The 21,207-nt window shown below is 39.1% G+C and overlaps 1 protein-coding gene across 4 annotated transcripts in view; it reads right to left on the minus strand.

Moving 5' to 3' along the window:
* TEKT5 (tektin 5) overlaps positions 1–21,207 on the minus strand; it is a 34,855-nt gene that overhangs the window by 11,369 nt on the left and 2,279 nt on the right. For 2 of the 4 annotated variants that reach the window (XM_066977976.1, XM_066977975.1), the window contains 5 exons: positions 18,123–19,083; positions 16,836–16,919; positions 15,110–15,180; positions 13,047–13,190; positions 9,533–9,755 (listed from right to left, as the gene is read on the minus strand). In XM_066977976.1, the coding sequence (XP_066834077.1) occupies positions 9,533–9,755; positions 13,047–13,190; positions 15,110–15,180; positions 16,836–16,919; positions 18,123–18,683 (1,083 nt within the window). In that variant the 5' untranslated portion in view covers positions 18,684–19,083. Of the gene's footprint in view, positions 1–9,532; positions 9,756–13,046; positions 13,191–15,109; positions 15,181–16,835; positions 16,920–18,122; positions 19,084–21,207 lie in introns of those variants that run through there. The other 2 variants (XM_013189505.3, XM_066977977.1) reach the window with 2 other exon arrangements.

The following is a 21,207-nucleotide window of genomic DNA, read 5'->3' on the forward strand; positions in this document are numbered from 1 at the left end:
ACATGCTTAACTATTGAAGGACAAAAATAAGCCTCAGAAGTTCTGTCATATTTTTCTACAATTTTACACTGTTTCATGCCTTCGGATGCTGCAGGACCAGCATTTTAGGCGTATCATAAAATACTCTATTATTAATGTGGTTTTGCTAAACCTGGTCAAAATAACAATTAAATCTGCAGTTTGAATCTTGTGCACACTGTTCTGTCTGAAGTTACTTCATCTGAGAGAAGGGTACACATCCCTTTAATAGAGAAAAGATGCCTCTACAAAGAGATGGTGCCACAGAGAGGAACTGCTATGGCTCATGCAGCTGCTGATTCTTGTTAGAAATGAGATTCTTTCTAGTCATTAATGAAACGTAAACCCCGTCACACTAAGCTACGTTGTCGATGTTTGTCTCATGACCCTTAAAGCCTGAAAATGCTTCTTTTCTAGACAAGCTACTACATACACCCATCTCTTGTTTTGGTACAAGACAGCCCTTTCTGAGAATAAGGAACAGTTTTATAAACATATATCAGCACTGCTGCCTTGAACTAAATCCTGTTTCCTCTGGAAGCCTATATGAATTGCCTGAGTGCAGATGGGCTGCAGGGGAGGGAGCAGTAGTAGTAACAACCACCTCTGTTTCTCATATTTAAATGTCACAGCAGAAAAAAATTTTCTTCTATATCAATGTCAGAAAAGGCTTGTTTTCATTCAATCCAGGCTGCCTTTACTTGGCAGCTGGAAGTGTGTCCCTTGGTGTGAGATTTTGCAAATAAAGGCACATGGATTCATGATAACCTGAATGCATCCTGATGAGCAATAGCTCTCACTTGATTATGCTTATTCTAGCCTACCCCATTTCATGTTCCCCTTAGGCTACTCCATGAAGTGGAGGATTGCTGCATGGCGCGCAGAGAAGCCAGGATTCTCCACTTGCCCAGAGTTAGTACTCTGGTCTAGTCTATGCAAGTCTTTATGATTTCGTGAGACAAAGCAACCATTTTAGGAGACAGAAATCTACTTTTGTTTTCAAGTTAGTGCCTTAGTTTTCACCTGTAACTTCTCTTGGTTTGTAGGTAACAGTCTAATGTGTATGTAGTCCCAGCTTAAATAATTATTTCCTCCTTCAAACAGGTTTTTCCAGGCAAGTTTGTGCTGCTTACACCAACCAGCACCCACCTTCCCAACCAATTCTGAGTCACTCTTTGTTAATCGTCCAACAGGTTCCAATATTAAACAATAAGATTAAGTGTATACCCAGCCACCAGAAACAGGCATAAGAAACTGTAAATGACTCAGGTTTTAAGACATAAAATGAGGAAGAGAAAAAAGTGGCAAACAAAAACTTGCATAAAATTTACGTGAGGATACATCAGGGTCTGAGATGAAGGCCTGCGTGGGGAGAGTGCCGTGGGGAAGGTGCTCCCTCTCCTATATGCATGCTCCTGCTCACAGCCCTGCCTCCCCTCTTCTTCATGCAGCTTGGGTGGGCACTGCCTGTCTGATTTCAGGAGTTCGTTATGGCCCTGTTCAGAGCAAGGCCTTTTCGACAGCCATAGGCAGGCTCCTCTTAGAATTTCACAGATGAGAAGTTTGAAAATTCTTTCAGAGGCTGGTAGGCAGTTCCTGGTTTTACTGCCACTGAGGTTTTCCTGGTTTTCATCCTGTGTTTTATGCTAGTTATAAACGCAAGTAGGTTTATGCTTTGAATTAGAAGTAAATGGTGCGAGTATAAAATGTATTCCGTATTTTTGTCTAGCCACCATATAAACATATTCAGTAGTTGCTAAGACAGGAAAGGTTGGTTGTTTTTTAATTTATAAATAAATTTAAATTTAATAAAAAATACTGTGTGAGGGATGGAAACTCTGTGAGGGTAAACTGCTTAAGAGATGGAGTAACTTACTAAAAAAGAATTCTGTAGGTTCTCCAGGTATAGAGTAAAATATATCAAACAAAAAGGCAAGAGTTAATTTCCACCATATATTGATGTAGTACACTGACTTTTCAAACCCTAGGGGTTAAAAAAAAAAAAAAAGAGTGGGGGAAACTGTTTTTAAGAGCATACATTTCTCAGTGAACTGAATGGAAATACTCAGAATCATGGTTTCTCTTTTTTTTGGAGTAGGTGGTTATTTTTTCATGGTTTTACTAAACATGTATCTGTTTTTCTAGAATGTTTCTGATCCCTGTGCTCCCGGGTAGAGGAACAGTAAACCTTGCAGGAAGGGTGGTGCTGGGCAGCTCTGCCTCTGAACATACAAATGCTTCTGAGCAGAGTGCAGGTGTTCTGTCTTGCATGGTGCTAGCTGAGATAATCTGGTGTTTAGGCATGGTATAAATAGTGGGCTATGTAGATACGTCACTTGCTGTCTGGTCTGACTGATTCTCAGAGCTATTGCATGTAAACATCCTGTCCTATTGGGTATTTCCAGGAGAGTGAGGCCAAGGTAACTATTTATGTTAATATTAACTTTATGGAAAAGAGATGCAAACATATTAATGAGGGGCTGGCACCATGATTAAAGGTTTTCTTTCTTTCCCTAAAGATTTGTGTACATTTTACATCAGACGTAAAATATATTTACCATAATTTTTCTTGTCATAAATTGAATGTTTCTTGCAGTGAGGCATGAAGGCGCCATATCACTATCTCTTACACTGTATTCCGTAGGCTATATTTTCTATTCACCTAAAAATCAGGTTCTAGAAAAGCTCTGAGCCTGACCAGAGTTATACATTGTGATTAGACCCTTACAGAATACTTCCATCCCCAAACAACCACATCCACTGGGAGCCCAGTGACGATGAAACACAGCGGAGCCGTAACACCTTTCTTGGTTTGGGAGCTAACCCTCGCCAACGAGCCAGGCAGGGCTCCTCGTCTTCTGCCTCCAGCACCTCATATTTTTAGGGTTCTGCCATCCAGATTCTGGATGAACCTCACCTTGTTATGACCTCGATTAATCCCAGAATCGAGTAAGATGAATTAAATGACAGACTTGTGAAGCTGGGACTGAAATGGAAATAGGAAATATTCGATCTCAGGGCGAGAAGGAAGTTTTAGTTATCTAGCTGCCTGCACTGCCCGCAGGATGTTAGTCAGTCCTGCAGTAATTCCTCTTCATAAGCCTGTGCCTGTAGAAAGAGCAGAACTTTCAGGGAGAACAGTGATCCTGATTCCTGGTGCTAATGAAGCAACCTATCTGTGGTAAGTTGTTGCAGTGATGAATTCCTTTGCTCTGAAAAATAAGCGCTTATGTTTTCCATCTGGATTTGTCTGGCCACTGATTCTTTGTTTTTGTCTGCTCAAGCAAAGAGTCTTCTATTATAATTCTTTTGTCTTCTGTATATATATGTGTGGATTTAGCAAATTCTCTGCCCTACACAACAGTTATTTGGATAAGCTAAATAAAGTGGTGTCATCTAGTGCTACTAACGTCATCCTTTTCAGCCTGCTACGGAGAAAGTTGAGGAAGTTGAGGAACTTATTCAAGCAAAAGCCTGCTTTCCAATCCTTTAAGCGTTCTTGCAGTTGTGATGACTTCCAGGCTTTGGAGTTGCAGTAGGGAATGCTTTATACCACACCCTTGCTTCCATGTACTTAGCTTGATTGCCACTGTAAAGATGGCAAATTGTCTCAATCCTCTAGAAAAAAAAATAAACCAAAGTGGGGAGGGGATAATTCTGCATGGAAGCTGTACCGTGAACTAGACAGGGAAACTTATAAAGCAAGTTTTTAAGGAGAGCATTTCCTTTCTGCATTCAGTAGATTAATGTTCAAAGCCATACAAAAGCACTTTAATCCCTTTTTACTGTTCCCCTATGCAAGTCTCTTCTGATAGACTTGGAGGCTGTCAGCCTCACCAGCCAGCCTCCCCCGAAGAAGCGGCAGGCAGGAAAAGCCAAATAGCAGGTGATGAAAATCCGAAGTGAAGAGAACTCAAACGGTTTCCTGAATACATCAGTGGGGTAACAGTGAGAGCACACAGCAGCTGGACTGAGAATGTGGAAAGACAAGTAGGAATCACTGACAAACAATGCTTTTTGGAGACTTTCCTTATGCTGACTTGGAAACTTGATCTGAACTTGGAGCCTATTCAGTACTGACACTCAGACCAAACTCCAAGTAGAAAAAAGGGTAAAAACATAGCTGTTCTAACACAAGACATCTGTAAGTCACTAAACCATTCCTTTAGCTAAATGCAAATTAGTGTAGGTTTATAGTAAAAAATGTAGTGGAGCAGGTGATATGTACTATAAAATGGTAGCGCATGTATGTTTTCATCCTTGTGCATTGTCTGATGATGAGAAATTGAAAGCATTTGGTCTTGTTTGGACTGATTTAGATAAGAAAAAGAAGCAAAGGCTGTGTCATGCATTTGATTGTTGGAGTTTTTGCTCCATTGCTCTTTAAATAATTTTCTTAGGTTTGTTTATCAAATGCCTGCCAGGAAGAGTTCTTACGTGCATCCCTTGGCCTTAAGTGAATTGGGAATTGTATATAGTTAAGGCAAACTATATGAAGTCTTTCTCTGAAGAATGTGTTTTGTTCATGTGTTTCTAAATATGCCATGTGGATGCTCTGTAGTGGGAAACAAGGTTAAATGCTGTGACAGAAGCTCAATCAGTTGCAACAGGAATGTTTTTGGGATCTGCTATTTAATTGTGTGTCAGTAATTCAAGGTAAATGGTGCAGGAACATGGTAGAAACTGAGGTACAAATCCACCAGAAAGAAGTACTAGTAGCAGACAAAATACTTCTAAAAGCAGATGGACTGCTGTGTAGTCATTACTCAGACTTGCACAGTTTGTAACCTGAAATGGAGACATTATGTCATTGATGGAGAAGGTCCTGGCAAAACTCCTGGCATAATGCTTGATAGAAGTAAAAACAACAGGATACCTTCATTGCATAGAGACTTTCTGTGTGTCTTTTGGTAAAAAGAACATACTTAGCTGGACATAAAGGTAGACAACATCCTACAATAAAACTAAGCAGATGTAATAATAGACACTGTTTTTCTTTACATTTTGTTTTTTAATATAAATGTGGTATTTTTTTAGGAGGAGGAAGAAGAGCTGGAAAGAATGCTAGGGAGCATCCACACAGAGCCTTCAATAGCATAACTGTTACCAGCTACTTGTGAACTAGAATGTCTACCCAGCAATTCTTCTGGACAGCAGCTCTGTAAAGCAGCCCGGCAGGCAGCAGCATGCAGGAAAGAAGGTACACGATGCAACACGCGCAAATGTCCACTAAGGAGAAAATCCTAGCTCTGAAAAATAACAGGTATAGCAATCTCCATGTGATATTTCTTAGTTTGCCTGCATAAATTCAGAACTAAGTAAATCTTGTTCATTCCTGTATTTTTTTTCCAGTTTATTGTTTTCCAAGCAATAAATGAGTAGCACTCTGTTCACATAATCTTGTGTGTGATACAATACTGTCATCAAGCAAAGGAAAGAAAGGCAGGAAGAGAGAGGCTGTTTACCAGTTGAGAACAGCAATACAACAATGTTCTAATGGATTATTACAAAAGCAATATCCATGTTCCTTTTGGTAGTGCCTTTCCCTAAACAGGTTTGAAGCAATGGCGTTCTTGCAGAGAAAGTTAGGATCATGAAAGGGTGGCTGTAAGGACAGCCTACATGGTGAGCAGAGATCTCACTCTTCACTGATACACCTCTGTTCCATGTATCACTTGGTACTACTGTTTTTAATGCAATTTATCCATGACTAGACAATATATTGTTGTCTTGTGGTCCTACCCCTCTGACAGAAACAGTCATTCCCTCCTTCTGGCATATCCCTACAGCACAGAATATGTAGAGTATGTGAACTGTTTTCATGTAAATATTAAAGGATTCTGACAAAGGGAGTTGGGTACTAACTGTTCCTTGATGCTTTCCAACCCTGAAACGGAGGCTGGCCTTCTGTCTCTACAGGCATGACCCAGGCACGTATAACGTCACCCACTTTATTTTTGGACAAATATTATTTCTTGAGCTTAAGTCAAAGGCCAATTCTACTGGCGGTGGATGGAGATGCATATGTGCTTTTGCACATGTGAAGACTAACAGAGTTGTTTTTCTTCTCTTTGACGGCAAGATAGGTATATGAGTAGACATCATGCTGTGGCCAAGTGACATAAAACTCCCCTAATGTGGGAGATTTTATTTTTTTAACTAGCAGAAGAAAAATAAACAGGGGTTTTCCATATGGAATTTTATTTTTTAAAATAACTCAATGAAAGGGTGGAATTAGTTTGGCTGGTATTCACCTTTATATATCCCTGCAATATAAACAAAATATGAAAAAACTCAGGCTAGGAGAAACATTTTAGGTACATAAATGTACAACATTTTAAGTGCAAATGCTAACCACAGCATGCATCTCCACCACAGTATCAATCACAGACACTAATACAGTGTACGGATCCCAGGTTTTGTAAGTTTTTACAAAAAGTTTAGTTCCAAAGGATAACAAAATGTTTCCAGAGCCAGTAGATGAAATCTACAATGTAAGACAAAAACTATTCCACCTGGTCCTCTATGTTGTTAAAGAAAATGTAGTGGAACACAAGCTGAGGCATTGGGCATTTGGTTCATAATCTTAGCCAGATGATCTTTTATGTGCAAGTGACATAAACAGAAGAAAATGTGCTATTTCAATATCTGGTAATTTTTTGACCACATATTCACACTGTTTACTCTTTTATGTATTTTTTTTTTTATTCTTTCCATTCTGAGCGTACAGATTTTAGAAACAAATGGTTGCCTGAGGTTCCCTGTATAGCCTTTTTGTCTGGAAGAGATTTGGCTGTTTCACAAAGCAGAAAAACATTTTTTCATTCAGAAATGGGCTCCAGACCTCATTAAATATAAATCTTTTCCTGGTTCCAAGACAGCATACCTTTTCTATGCTCACTCTTCTCTAAATTCATGGAGGTAGTCTGCTTAGCTACGAGAAGAGTTTGGTAGAGGCAAGGAGGTCTCTAATAGCAGCATTCGTTGCTTGAAAAGTCAGTGCAAAAACAGCCTTTGAAAGAATGATTCATTTTCTAAATTCAAAAAAAATGAAATTGTGGCACCCATTGTCTGGTTGCTATTAGATGTGAAAGGAACAGGAACCATAGTTTAGCTGCATTTGACTATTATCACATCCCAAAGGAAGAACAGAAGTGTGGTAGAGTTTAAAGGAAAGCCTCGGGTCCCAGCTGCACTGTTGGCTGTCTTATTAAAACACCCTAGCAGTACTTTTTTCTCTGAGTGTTACAAGTTTAAATGCAAGCCAGGAGAAAGAAGAAAAGGTAGTCTGCTATGCTTACCTATAGATGGCTGTGAAATGAGTACTCACTCCTTACTCACTTCTTCCCTAGTTTTATTTCTCTTTGCTCTTGTGCTTTTGAGGTATCATCATGAGCAAGAGAAATAGTAGGATTTCTATCATATAACCTCATCCACAGCTTAACCAGCAATACTTTTGCTCAATAAAGCCATGGCATTTTCCTTTTCATAGTTACTCCATGCTTTTGGTTTCTGCCATGTATAGACCTGTGGTTGCAATCAAAAATCAAAACTAGACACCTACGTTATAGTGTGGATACTGGTAGCCTAAGAAGGGCCCTTAGCCCTCTTCTGTTATCCAGAAGACCCGAGGATAAGTTTTACTCAGTTCCTCAGGAAGTGACAGCCTGTGGAAGCTGCATGGTGAATGAAAACAAAACCATTAACTTTCCTCCAAAATTGACAACACTGACCAGCCTGAATTATTACTCACTAGCTTGTGCAGTTTTCTTCCAGCATTTTGTTATTCTGATGTAACTACATTACTGTGGAGTTTTAAATGAAGATCTCTCTGCTACGTATGTGCTATCACCACACAACTCAGCAGTAAAAACAGCAGTTCATAGAGTGCAATTTTGTATGACGTGTTTTTTTATCTCTGTGTATGACACAAACTAAATTTTCTTTATACAAATGTGATTACTTCAGTTTCTCCAGTTTGTTTATTATTGCAATCTAATGGTATGGATAGCGTAGGGACACAAGTCAGTTTTTCTTCCCTTATGTACAAGTTGTCAGCAGTTAGGTTGTGTCAGCTGGACTTGGTGACCAAATCTTTGGTAGTAAGTTGATAACTCACAATGCACTTTGTGGTTCCATATGTACTCCCTGTGCTAGCTTGTGCTGTACTTTCTTTTATAAAAGGGACACTCAAAAGCATTAGAAAACACCAACGGAAAATGTGAAGCAAATGTTCATAGATTAAATCCATGAGAAACTTGGATGGCCAATTCAGGGATAAAGTGCTTCATTTATGTAAGATCCAAACCACACAAAAACTACATTCAGTATCTTTTACGCTTTATAAGCAGGAAAAAATAGAAGAAAACATTACTTTATGTGCTGTGACTTTATACATATTTAGCTAGTTGGTTTGCACTTTCCTAAGAGTCCCTAAAAATAAACTGAAAACATCTTAAACTACTTATGGCAAATAGAATGGCAGGAAAACTCTATTGTTTCCAAATGTGCATGGAAACAAACGAGTGAACATGAGTCTCCTCTGTAAGAGAAGGAGTCTTAATGGAAGAACTTAGTGAACCCTGAAGTCATATGAAAGTAACACAGTGAGTCTTGATAGCTCAACAAGATTTTATCTGTCAGTACAAAGGCAACACCTCTTGTTAACTTCAGACTATGTTTCAGAACTCAACTAATACGCTTCCAACATGTCACACTTTTCAGTGAAAATTGAATGAAAAGGTAATACAGGTAGGATTTAATACAGGTCTCCTTTTCCATTTCTGCTTTTTACCATGTGAAAACAAAGAAAAAATGTTTGAAAAGTTAACTGTCTGACCCACTCGAAATATGAGACTGTTTTCAACCACAACCAGGCAAAAATTCATGTTAAAGATGTGGAAGTGTATTTATTAAAAGGTGGAGAACAACTTGGAACTTAGGTTCAAAGTCAGACTAATGACATTTTGAAAATAAGTATTTTTAAATTCAGAACTTTTCCCTTGCTGCTGCAAAATGAAAGTGCAAAAACTTAATCTTTTTCCTCTAAAGGAGAGAAGTCATGATGCTCTTTGTGGACCTTCTGATTTGTTTGCTTTCCAAAGTTATTTCACTGTTTAACACCCCTACCCCCCAAGTAGTTTGTGTACTTTTCTTTGATCAGGAAATCACCAGGGAATATCCTCAATAAATGAAAAATAGAAAAAAAAATACCATCTAAGATATTTTTCCCCACTTTGGACATGTAAGTTGCAAATGAACATAATCACACTGACTCTCCATATAGGACAGACATTGTGTGGTTTCTTCTAAAACTTTGTCACCTTGTCAAGTCTGCTCATCTTTGAGTGAGCTCTTCTGCTGTGATTCAAATGCATTGTTTGCAGAAAGGTAATGCAGCCATGCCTTTTGGGGAGGTGCTTATTCAGGAAGAATGTAAATTCTAGAGAAGATTTCTGTGCCTTTCAGGTACAACTAAGATAATATACAGCTGCCAACCCTTAGCGAATCTTACCTTGGCCAGTTGTGCTTGGAGTTTGTTCTTTGCATCAGCTACTTCGGCAATGCGATTATTAAAGGCCAAGTTGGTGCTGACGAATTGATTCCACATCTCCTCAGATGTGCTCTCCAGTCCAACCTCTGTATCCTCACGGAGCTTGACAGAGTTGGCCCTTGCATGCTGAGAGCACCTGATATTGTCTTCACTGAATTTAGCCCATGTTACGGGAACTGAAACTCTAGTAAGGAAAATAAAAGTAAAAGCTTAGGTGAGCTATCTTCTATTAATTGGCAATTACGCTGAGATTGTGTCCATCCACTGAATTGTACAAACTATGCAGTCACATACATCAGATGATTTTATGGGTTTCATATGCATTTTTTTCTTTCTTCTCTGTTTCACATGATTTCATATACAGCAAAGATTTGTTCACACTGAGATTTTGGAGAGCTGTTGCTTCTACAGAGTTCCTATGGCTTGCTTGAACATTGTAGAAGAAATAGTTGGTTTTTTTTTGTGTTTTTTTTTTTTTTTGAGAATGAAAGTCTCTATTTTCTTAAAGTTGGATAATTAAATTACATTAATCCCCAACAAAATCTTCATTTTCCAGCCAATATTTGTATAGCTGCTAACTAAAGGTCTCACTGCCCCTGACATCAACTCCAAAGTAAGTTTATGTTTTGCTGTATATGTATTGTGATGCTTAAAAATTTTTTTTTCGGGATCAAGTATGAATGTCAGCAATGCAGCTTCTTCCAGCCTTTAACAGACTAGGTGGTTGTCTGAGTTCATACCTGCTATATGTCAAATGAAATTTGGCTCATTTCTTTGTTTCAAATTTGAGAGTGCTTGTGGCTTTAATTGATTATTAGATTATTTAACGTGATCTCCTGCCAATTGCACACCATCATAATAGATTCAAATACTGTCTACTTTCATGAACCCAGAGCCTTTGTCCTGGGAAACTGAGTTGTGCGTCACCAACTACCAGATGACATGAGAACCCAGGGAAAATGAGCAAGAAATCACAGGAGAAGGAATGTTAGGCAACACTTCTGGTCTGCTGTCAGAGCAGCCCTGCCTCATGAGATACGTATGACCTACACAATAAAGCAAGTGGCTCAGGCCTCCTAGTAGCTTTCATCATCTGAATGAATGGTAGCAGGAAAACAGATAAGGCACTGACTGAGCTAGGATAGGAGAAAGGAAAAAGTAATTTTCTCCCAGCTCCATCACTCTCCATCTCTATCATCTGGAGTATTTTCATCCTCTTACTTTTCCATGTATTACAATGGACATTTCTGCTTTAACTTACAGGGCTATTATTGTTAAATTTTCAATATCTATGGGACATACAGAAATGGCATTGCTATGGAAAAGTCTGTGAGTAGATAGAGAAAAACTGAATGTAGAGTTCCGGCACTGAAAATACCACCCATGAATGTTCCCTCTGTAATATCCTGTAGCCACACAAATTTTGGGATGCTTGGTTTCATGCCCAGCCTTCACAGATGACATTCAATATCATAATTGGTTGAACCTAAATCCCAGACTCAGATTTTTCCAACCTGGGAGTCTGTGGGACTCTGAACTTGCCACCTGAGCCCCCAGCTTGAAAAGTGGTGCAACATAAGCTACCCTCTTTGGAGTTAAATTCACCACCCCATTTAATGCATTGCTTAGCCTACTAGGTCACTCTGCCCTTCAACCAGAAATATTTAGCATGTTTTATGGAAAGATACATATGTTTTAGTTACCAAGCTGAAAGGCTGAGACAAACTTCTGACTACTTTTAGACTTCCTTCTCCACACAAAACTTCCTTCTAAGAACTACGCCTGTGTGTTAAACTCTGCATAGATAAGTCACCATTTTTTGAGTCTCACAATTACTTTATTTAGATTTTAATTTAACACTGAGAATTAATATTAAAGGAGGCAAAAAAAAATGCCAGTGTTTGTTTTCTCAGAGGCCCTTTTTTCAGTTTTTCATAGGGCATTCCTCTCTCTCCAAACCGAGCACTGATCTTCCTAAATCATTTAAGAAATCCTTAGTGCTACACATTCATTTAGCAGTTGCCCTGAAAAGTTTCAGGCACCCAACGTGATTTCATAGTAGAATGCATAAATCAGTGTATTAAACCTGAGCTGACAGTGTTTACAACTACTTATCCAAACGATCTCAGTGTACTTTCTGCAGGGCATTTGTTTGTTCATTCATTCTTTCTTTTTTTTTTTTTTTTTCCTTCATCTTTTTGGTCTCATGGATTATACTCATTTTCTGATCAGAAAATTAAGTTTCCAAGAAGGTTTTCATCTTGACTGTTTGAAGTATTTAGTACTTAATCTGTTCTTTAATGTTGTTTTTCCAGACTAATTTATCTGGCTGGCTCTGGTGAATGATTCAGGCAGAAAACACCTGCTCTGCTCCTGAGTGCTGCAGGTATGTCTCAGTCTGCCAAATGACTTCAGTAAAATGTTAATGAAAAATGGCATTGCTTTGGATTATGGTTAGTTAGAAAGTAAAAGGGTTGTTAAATTTATCCACATGAATCTGCTTTTTCACTAGAGTTGACAAGAATATTTTTATTCATTGCTAATCCTGAAAGTAGGTAGTGTTACTAGAGCCAGCAGAATGCTTGCCAAGTTTCTCTCAGATGTTCCCTTATTTTAGTAATGAATTAGGTGATCATTTAATGAAAAGTAGAATATAACTAAACAAATAATAAGGAATTTCCCTCCTCTGTCCAACAAAACAGAGTTGCCATCATTTGAGATTGTGGAGTACATTCACCATTCAGATACTGCTATGCTAAAGAGCAAGAAGGGAACTAGCAGGTCATCAGCACAAAAACACTGCCCTCTATTGCAAGTTGCTTTCCTTCTGCTATTGCTTCAGGATTGGATGCAGGTGTTGATAAGGCAACTACTGATAAAGGTTTAAAACAGTTTACAATTAGGAAATTTTAATTCAGTCAGTAATGCTAAACTATGCCAAATCTTTTCTGGTCATACTATTTAATACATATCTCTATATCTTGATGGCCTAATTTCCAAAAGAAAATAAATATCTATATAGTCCTTGGTGTACGCTTGCACACTGTTCACCCCGTTGCACTTAACTGCACACTTTAGCTGGATTTTGCTTTGATTTGCTGTGGTTTTGAAACCTGAAGGCCACAGATTATAAATCAATACCAAAGGGAGGTATCTGCATGAAACAGTTTGAAGGCTAGGAGTCAGCTGCAACACAGTTGTAAAGGATTGTCCTCTCTGAAACGTACAGCTCACTGCACATTGAACATCATAGGTGCTGCAGACTGCCAGGCCTCCGACCATGGCAGCTGTTAGAAAGCAGGGAATAACTGAGGGTGATGGAGGGTTTTGCACCAAGGAAAGACAGAGGCATACAGAGAGAGAAGCCACTTCTTTATCACTTTTCACATATAAGCAAGGACTTGTGCTGCAACCAGCCTCCGGCTTAGAGCAGGTCACATGGAAAGAGGAGGTGACAGTGACCACTCATACTCACGTCCCATCTACTTTCTCCACTCCATGGTAGAAGTTGATGCTGTCTGATGTGTTCCTCAGGTTAAAGCACTTCTCATCAATAAAATGGGCAGAGTTTTTGTCAGAAAGGTCCTGCTCCAGGGCATGCTGCGCATCTCTGTTGATACTGTGAAGGGAAAGTCTTGCCTTAATCTGAACTGCCTTTAATGCTTTTGTGCTAGGTAACTATTTGCCTTCATTAGCACCCTGCAATGCTGCATTTTATAGTTTGCTGGCGTTTACAGTGGCATGAAAATGCTTTGCACTGTAATTTAGCTATAGGAAGCTGCTGTACCATTCATCCCTGCTCTCCTTTTAGCCTATTGTGAGTATTCCCCAAAGAATAGCATCTAACTCAGTGCATTGAATGATGTTTGTCATTTTGATGAGAGTTGACCACAGGGGTGAAAAACAACAGATAGCTGTTTTGTGGCATGAAGGAAAGCCTTGGAGCAAAAGCGAATAGGCATTCAGTAATAGCTTTCATGCTGGCAAAGCTGTGAGAAAGAAAAGAGCATACCAGAATTATAGTTTGCCATCTCTCTTGATTTGGGGGGAAAAAATCACTTAGCAGGAGAGAAATATGTTGCTCCATCACTGCTTTCTTACCCACAAGGAATTTTTGGAATAACTTAACCTCCTTGGCTCTTCCAAAAGCAGGGAAGGCCTGATGTGGCCTTTGGACTGTAATGGGAGTAATATGGATGAAGAAAATCAAAGTGCAGCATTCCAGTGCATCAGGAAGACTGCAAACGTGTTGACGTTTTTTGCAAATATTGTTTTTTCCATTATGTACATGTAAATTGGCATTAGTACTAGTCTGCCTGACACGGTCACAAAATTGAATGAAAGGTAACCAGAAATGCTGTCCTAAAGAGCCAGAAAGAGTTCATGCCATCAGGTATGAACTTAGCCTTTATCAGATCATATGCCTCGTATGTCACAGTAGTGGGGTGAGCTGCAGGTATCACCTGACTCATGTGAGTTCTGAGTGCCATTAATAAGAGCAATAATTTATAAAGTCTGCTTAGGTCTTTATCTCTGGTAATGTAATAATCAAGGACTTCACAATGTTATGTTCATTGTGTGTGAGTACTTGACCTGTTTCTTTTGAGAATCATGTCATGTCATAGAAACATTACTTTGTAAATTTGCATCAGTTCAGTGTAGTTAACAGAACAGGCTATATTCAGAATAGTCTTAACTATTATTAACTATAAAATGCATATAAACATACATAAAATTAATTTAAGTCCAATCCGTAACTCAATTCGTACCTTATGAAGTGCATAGATTCCTGTTTCTTTTGTGAATAACAATTTTGCTTTCGAATTTAGTTTTGTAATTAAAAATAATAATAATTCCTTTATTCCCTTTGAACTTTGCTCCAGTGTGGCACACAGCAGCATTGGCATAACAGAGCTGTAATTCTGGTGTCCCCTATTTTAATTAAGTATTTCAGGTTTAACATGACTCTAAAAATTGAGTCACAGTTACCTTTGGAAACTCCAGTTGCAAATACATCTACCTCGTGCTGTTTGAAAGCATGCTGCCTCCTCAGTCTGTAGGATGGCAATATGGCATGGGAGTCCTGTTCTCATTTCTGTCCAGAACAGAACCCCAGGATGGCTTGTCTCATCACACAAATTGTCATTTCTTAGCCAGGTGGTTATATAAGATTGTTCTTTATCCCTATGAATGCAACTTTTTTTTTTTTTTTTTTTAAGTCAGCCAGTTGGAAAACAGATGCCCACATCTTTGTAGTGGTCTAATATGAATGAGTCTGAAGAACTGCAAATAGGAAAAATCTTTGACAGAAGATGGTAAATTGTCTTGGTTCAGCTGGTGCTTTAAATGCTAGGTATTGCTGTTCTGCAGTTTAACATACTATTCTGTCCTTCGTAAGAATTAGAAGTAGAAGGCCAGGAGCATCTAACAAGCTAAGCCTCTGATTTTGGACTGGCTATTTATAGTCTTCATTAGATATCAGCTAACACTGAATTCAGCTTCCTATCTTTAAAACAGGAATTAAATGTAAAGTCTTACCCCAACTGACGATTGATTCTCTGGGCAAGTTTTGCCAATATTTCTTGACAATCCTTGAATACATCAGCTTCCTAGAGTGGAAAATATTCAGTTGTCAGTGTTTTCACCAAACTGTATTTGTTTTAGTGAATATACCCTTTTTATTCTACATTCTAGATGTTGCAACCATCTCATATATGTCAAAAGTAATATGGATAAAGAAAGAATGTGTTTTGGTCCCTCTCTTCCTCAGTGCTACAAAGCTGTATCTCTGGAGTTGTTTTTGTATGGCTTTTTATATTACATCAAACATGCCTGTAGATTTTAATGGATTGAGTCATTCTAATAAAGAGAAGGCCAAATTTCCTTGGCTTAGGTATAATGAAGATACTTGTATCATGAGCCTTAGTCCATTAAACTATTCTCTCTAATTACTGCTACATTGTTCTACAATACAAACATGTTGTTAATAGCAGAATAGGTCAAAAACATACCTGATTTCAGAAGTAGGCTGCCTGATATAAATACTATAAAATTCTTCACAACTATAAATATTAATCAAAGAAATTCAAAGCCAAGTTTCCACTCCGATTCAAATAAATAAATAAATAAATAAATACTCAAACAACTCACACTGGAAATTATGCGAACATGGTACTCATAGTCCCTTATGGTATTCCATCCTCTTTCCTTTTTAGAAACCCTCTTTTAGCCCAAGGTACTCTCTTACCTGAGTGCGTAAAATTATTCATATGAATACATTTTGAAACTGAATAAAGTGCTTTAAATTATTTGGAAGTCATTAAGACAGCCTGGATTTAAAAATATAAGTTCTGTCTCTGTACTTGTACTGTATATGAAGGAATGACAGCAACTTTAGAACTGGCTTTGATGTTATTACAAAATAGTCCTTTGTTGTCCTTTATTGTCACTATCTAGCTTGTTCCATAGTCAGAGCAGTGCTTGGGGAGATCAGACAAATAGTCTTTATTTTTTATTTTAAAATATATCTGTTTTCATTGAGTCATGTGAAAGGATAAGCTGTGTTTCATCCTGCCATGAACTTTCTTGCTGAATTAAATTCTGAAATAATCAAACCACTATGTGTTAGCTCCTTGGTTCTTCACTGGAAACTCCAAAACACCAAGTTGCAAACTGTAGGCTCTGAACAACCATTCCAGTTTTTGAAGTGGTCTGCACATCCTTTTGAAATCTTTTAATCCAGAAAAATGCTTAAAGAATGGTATTGTCCCATAAATTTCTTTTCTAATATTTCTGTTTTCATATACATCCAATATAATTTATTTCAAAGTTTTGCAAAATTTTATTAATTTTGTTATTATTATTATTTAAAAGATTTAGCAGTCACTACTATCCTCATGTTCTTTGTTCAGTAAGAGTATAGAAAAAGCAAGGCAGCAAACCAGCATTTTATACCCTAAGAACTTCTGAGATTTTACAGACCATGGCCTAGAAAACAATCCTGAGATTGTTTCTACATTGTTTTATAGCTTCAGAGAAGATAGAACCAGATGAGACCTCACATGGATGCCAAGCTATTCCTCTTGCTCTAGGGAGGGTGAACAGAACATTAACCATAGTTTAACCCAGTTTCTTCTCCTTTCCCCTCTCAGTCTTCCAAATCAACTAAAGAAAGAAAATATTTTAATTCTTTTGCCGATAAACATTTAGTTGGACTTTGGTTATTCCCTCAGTTATAAAAATAAACTAGAAAGTCTAGTCTTACCTTTATGAGGTTCTTTTCCACATCGTCATGAACCAAGTCTATGCCTTTCCGCTTCTCACGGTAGTACAAGCATTCCAGGGCAGTCTGCAAGCAAACCAAGGAACATTTGTAAGAGTCTCTGTACATTATAGAGAGTAAACACAAAACTGCAGGGGCCACTGAGCTGACACACAAAGTAATAACCAGCTATTGAGGCTAAAACAGAACAGGGAGGTAGCTTCACTGCACACAACTGATGAGTCTTGGTGGCTTGTTCTTCCTTACCTGTTAATACATATTTTAGGGACTGCCTTAGCTTCCATTTGATTAGCTGCACATTATTGTGCAGCAAGGCCTACATCTCAACTTGTCCCAGCTTTGGTTTAGAGCGTGAATTAAAACACCTGTGTTCTACACTTATTCATAGCAAAATCCTTTAACCTCACCTCCCCTAATCCTCCCTTACATAGTGATGAAGTTTAGAAGTTTCATAGCTACAGTCATGAGTCCAGTTAACCTGCCTGAGCAGGCTGAGTTTACTTGTAATGTCTCAGCCACTTGTTTAGAACCATAGCAGTAAATGAAACACCATCAGTTGGCACAAAGCCTTTCAATGGAAAATGTTCGCTGAATAGAAAGCCTCCTCAGACACATACAATGTCATTATTGAATACTGAATTTTGGTTATCTATGTGTACCTGTATAGAAACATTTCTGATAGAAACAGATTTCATCTACAAGATTGCAGATTTTGATAACTTTGACTCTAGTTTCTGCATGGAGTTTTTGCTAGCACCATTCATAGGCTCATACATCTCCGTGGCCTTCTCTGTTGCAGTTAATTTGCCATTAAGATTCTGGAGAACTTCAAGATATAACACAAATGACATGCAAGATATAACACAAATGACATGCCATCTTAAGAGAAAACATTACTTTCCCTAAGCGATCACAGAAAATTCAGAGCTAGAATACAATACCAGGACACTGCACCTCACAGGGCCATCTTCTGCTCTCCTGGAAGGTACTGAGCTGACCGGCTGGTGCCTGAGGGAGACTCAGCCTCCCAGAGCATCAAGCAGAGAGGAGGGAAAAGAGGACATACAAGTGTCTTGATAGGTTCCTTTGTTGACTAGTACATGTAAAAACCACGGTGGCCAGGTTTCTTCGTTACTGAGAATAATGTTTGACCAAGATCTGTCTTGATGACAACAGTGGAAAGTCCTAACAGTATTCAACAAAGAGAAAGCTATTTTCTTTACCCATTCCACAACACAGTCGTGAAGTAAGTAGCTGTGTCACACCTACCTTCAGAGGTCCTTGCATTTCATCTACAGCACATTCGAGACGTTTCTTTGCGGTTTCCAAGGCTTGGGTCTCTCTCAGCAGACACTCTAGCTCATAGACAAGCTCAGATCTCCAGAAATCAATGTTGGAGATCCTCTCTCCCAGGTTTCTTCTACTGTCTTCTTGCATCTCATAAGTCAATTGGTCCTTATCTTGCATCAGTCGCACTGAATCCGTGTTCAGCCTACCAGCCCAGTACCTGGAGGCTTCGGAGCCTTTTAATTGAACCATGTTTGCATGGTGCCAGTCACGAGTGCTGTAGCGGGAGTGCAGGGCAGACCGTAATGTGGGCAGAACGGTAGGTGGCCGCCCAGCAGGATTAAATGGCTCATCAGAGCTGGGAGGGATCGAAATCACTTTGTGAAGCAGACTGGGCCTCCAGGAGCTGAGGTGGCGGTAGCCCGGTAGGTAGTAGGACTGGTAGGTGTCCTTGGTGGTGCTGGTGGGGGCCGGGTCCGGGAACAGGCAGCTCTTCTTCATGCCGCAGTAGCTGGCTACCTGTGTGGTCCCCAGAAACTCCATCCTGCACGGGGCTCAGGCAGCCGCCCTCAGGCTGTCCCCAAATGGTGGGCTGCTTCTCAGGGCTGTCCCCAACTGGTGCTGTTCTCCGGGCCACCCGACGCCTTGTGACACAGCGGTGGTGTCACAGGGTTCCAAGGGCCTTCACACCTCCCGGTGTTCTCCTGCCATCCTGTAGGAATATTTGGCAAAGAGGGATTTGCTGAAGGCTCACTCCAGATAGGCCTCTGGGCTTGCCTTCACTGAGCTTGCCTCAGTGAAATGAAATTTCAGTTTTACTTCCTAGTGGTTCGCAGCTATCCGTCACTCATGGCAGCAGGGACAAGCCTTCTGAACCAAAACACATTCTCTGGGTGTTGTCTCTCATGACTTTCTAGTGATGTCTGCAGATGGTTTGGTCCATCTGCAACCAAAAAGCACATATAAATATCTTGGGCTTTGCTCTTCCCTTCAACTGTGTTCATTTTCCGTAAGTACAAAAGCTGGAGAGCCCTTCCTCTTCTCATGATTTTTCTCAAATTATAAATGTTATGTAACTTGTCAGAGAAATTACTTTTCTAATTTTTCCTTTCAGGCTTCTGGTCAGTTTTGCAAAGAAATCCAGTGCTCTAAGACTGCATTATCACCCATCTTCTGTGCCAAGGATTTTGAACATAAATAATGATTTGCAGTTAGGCACTCTATTTCACTATCCTAAGAGTCCTTCAATCAGCACAGCTTTCTTCTAGGTCAAAGGCAAAACAGTTGCTGCCATTTCTCCTTCTCCAGATACATAACTATGAATCGGCTTGCTACATTTTTTTTTAGAATGTGGGAAAATAATATATATATGTATTTATATGTATTACATTGCAGTATATCTTGTCTCAGAAAGCTAGAACTGCATTACACCTTAGCTAAAAAACAGTAGAGGTAATTTCAAGTAAATGGTCACTATAAGTTAAATATATCTTCTCATGAAGTTTAGAATACATACAAATGTAAGTGCTAACTGTAGGGAGGTGAGATTCAGGCAGCAGAACCTCACAGCCTGGCTGGGCACTGCATCAGTGTGCCTCAACAGCAAAGGATTGATACACAAATGCTCACATGTAAAAAACTTTCCTCTTGCAATAATGGATGGAAATAATTCTCAGCAGCTGCCCAGGAGGGTGAAGTTAATCCTGAGCATGAGAGACTGCAAGAGCACTGGCAGAGTTCAGCACTGAGTTCAGCCTGACTCAAACTCTCTAAAGCCTAGCTGTTGCCCAGTGCAATTCCTTTTTCTGGGGAATGCTTTTTATAATCTTGAGAACAGGGAACGGTCTGTTGACCCCAAAAGAAAAAGACTTGAACATGTTCCTCATTTTAAAATGTGGAAAGTCCTGCTGACATCAGTGAATCTAATCCACATGTTTGAAAGGTAGCACAGACCTAAAGCACTCTGTTGAGCTGTGGTCTAAACCAAGCCAACTTTTTCAGAGGGAAGGCCAGTTTCTCCCAGTCCAGACATTTGAATTTGCTTAAACACTTGGATCCATTTCCTCGTTTTTGTCATTAGTTTCCCACAGAAGATAATTACAGAGCAGTAAATACAGAAGTTCTGCACATATCAAGTTATGATGAGCATTTACCTGAATAAGTATCCATGAAAGGGAAAATGTGTAACAGACTATTCAGTAATAACTGGAACCAGAGGCCAAACTTCACAAATACCTTAACTTAAACGTACTTTAAAACCTTTTTCATGGTTTATATTATCTGTAGGTGGACAGTTATTTAGAATGGTGTTTGGTTGTTGTTTATTTTTTCCCAGAATGTTCCTACCAAAAAACTTGCAGTTGTCGAAGTGAAGAGTGTTCATAAAGAGGTAACTTTGCAGTATTTTTCTCTCAAAAGGTCCAGTTTGCTGGTACCTTCCCAGCTATTACCAGATGCTTTTATCTATATACTATTTTTCTAAGGTGAGACCACCTTAAATGTTAACTATTGTATGTTAAAACAATCAAGTTTATTCAAATACTTGAGACTCCAGACTGTGTTCAGATCAGAAAAAGTCAATTTTTACAGGACCTTCAACCAAAACAATGGAAGGAGGCTTTGTGAGCAGAAAGTGTGTTGATTTACTCACAGTTCATGCAAAACCACTTCACAGACCTGCCTTTCCCTCAAGTTTGGGTTGCTATTAGTGGTGTTTAAACCGGAAATTGTCGGCTTCTTCACGGGAGCAAGCAACACTTTAAGGAAAGTAACCATACAATATAAGACTGTTTCAAGGCTTACATTTGTTATATGCATTTCCACGAGGAAAACTGAAAACTTCTTTAAAGGGCATGTACGTATTGACTTGTGGAAAACGGACTCCACAATGAATAAGATTGTAAAGTAGGTATGTTTATTCAGCGCTGGGCAGCACGGGGGGTAGTCCCACCAAAATCGTGCGCACCTGACGCGGCAACTTGCCATGGTTATCTGCAGCAAAGAGTTACATATGCATGAAGTTTCACAATACGCCTATATGTTAGTAATAGAAGATGAAATAATACAA

This window comes from Anser cygnoides, chromosome 15, assembly GCF_040182565.1.
Source record: "Anser cygnoides isolate HZ-2024a breed goose chromosome 15, Taihu_goose_T2T_genome, whole genome shotgun sequence".
Taxonomy (NCBI): domain Eukaryota; kingdom Metazoa; phylum Chordata; class Aves; order Anseriformes; family Anatidae; genus Anser; species Anser cygnoides.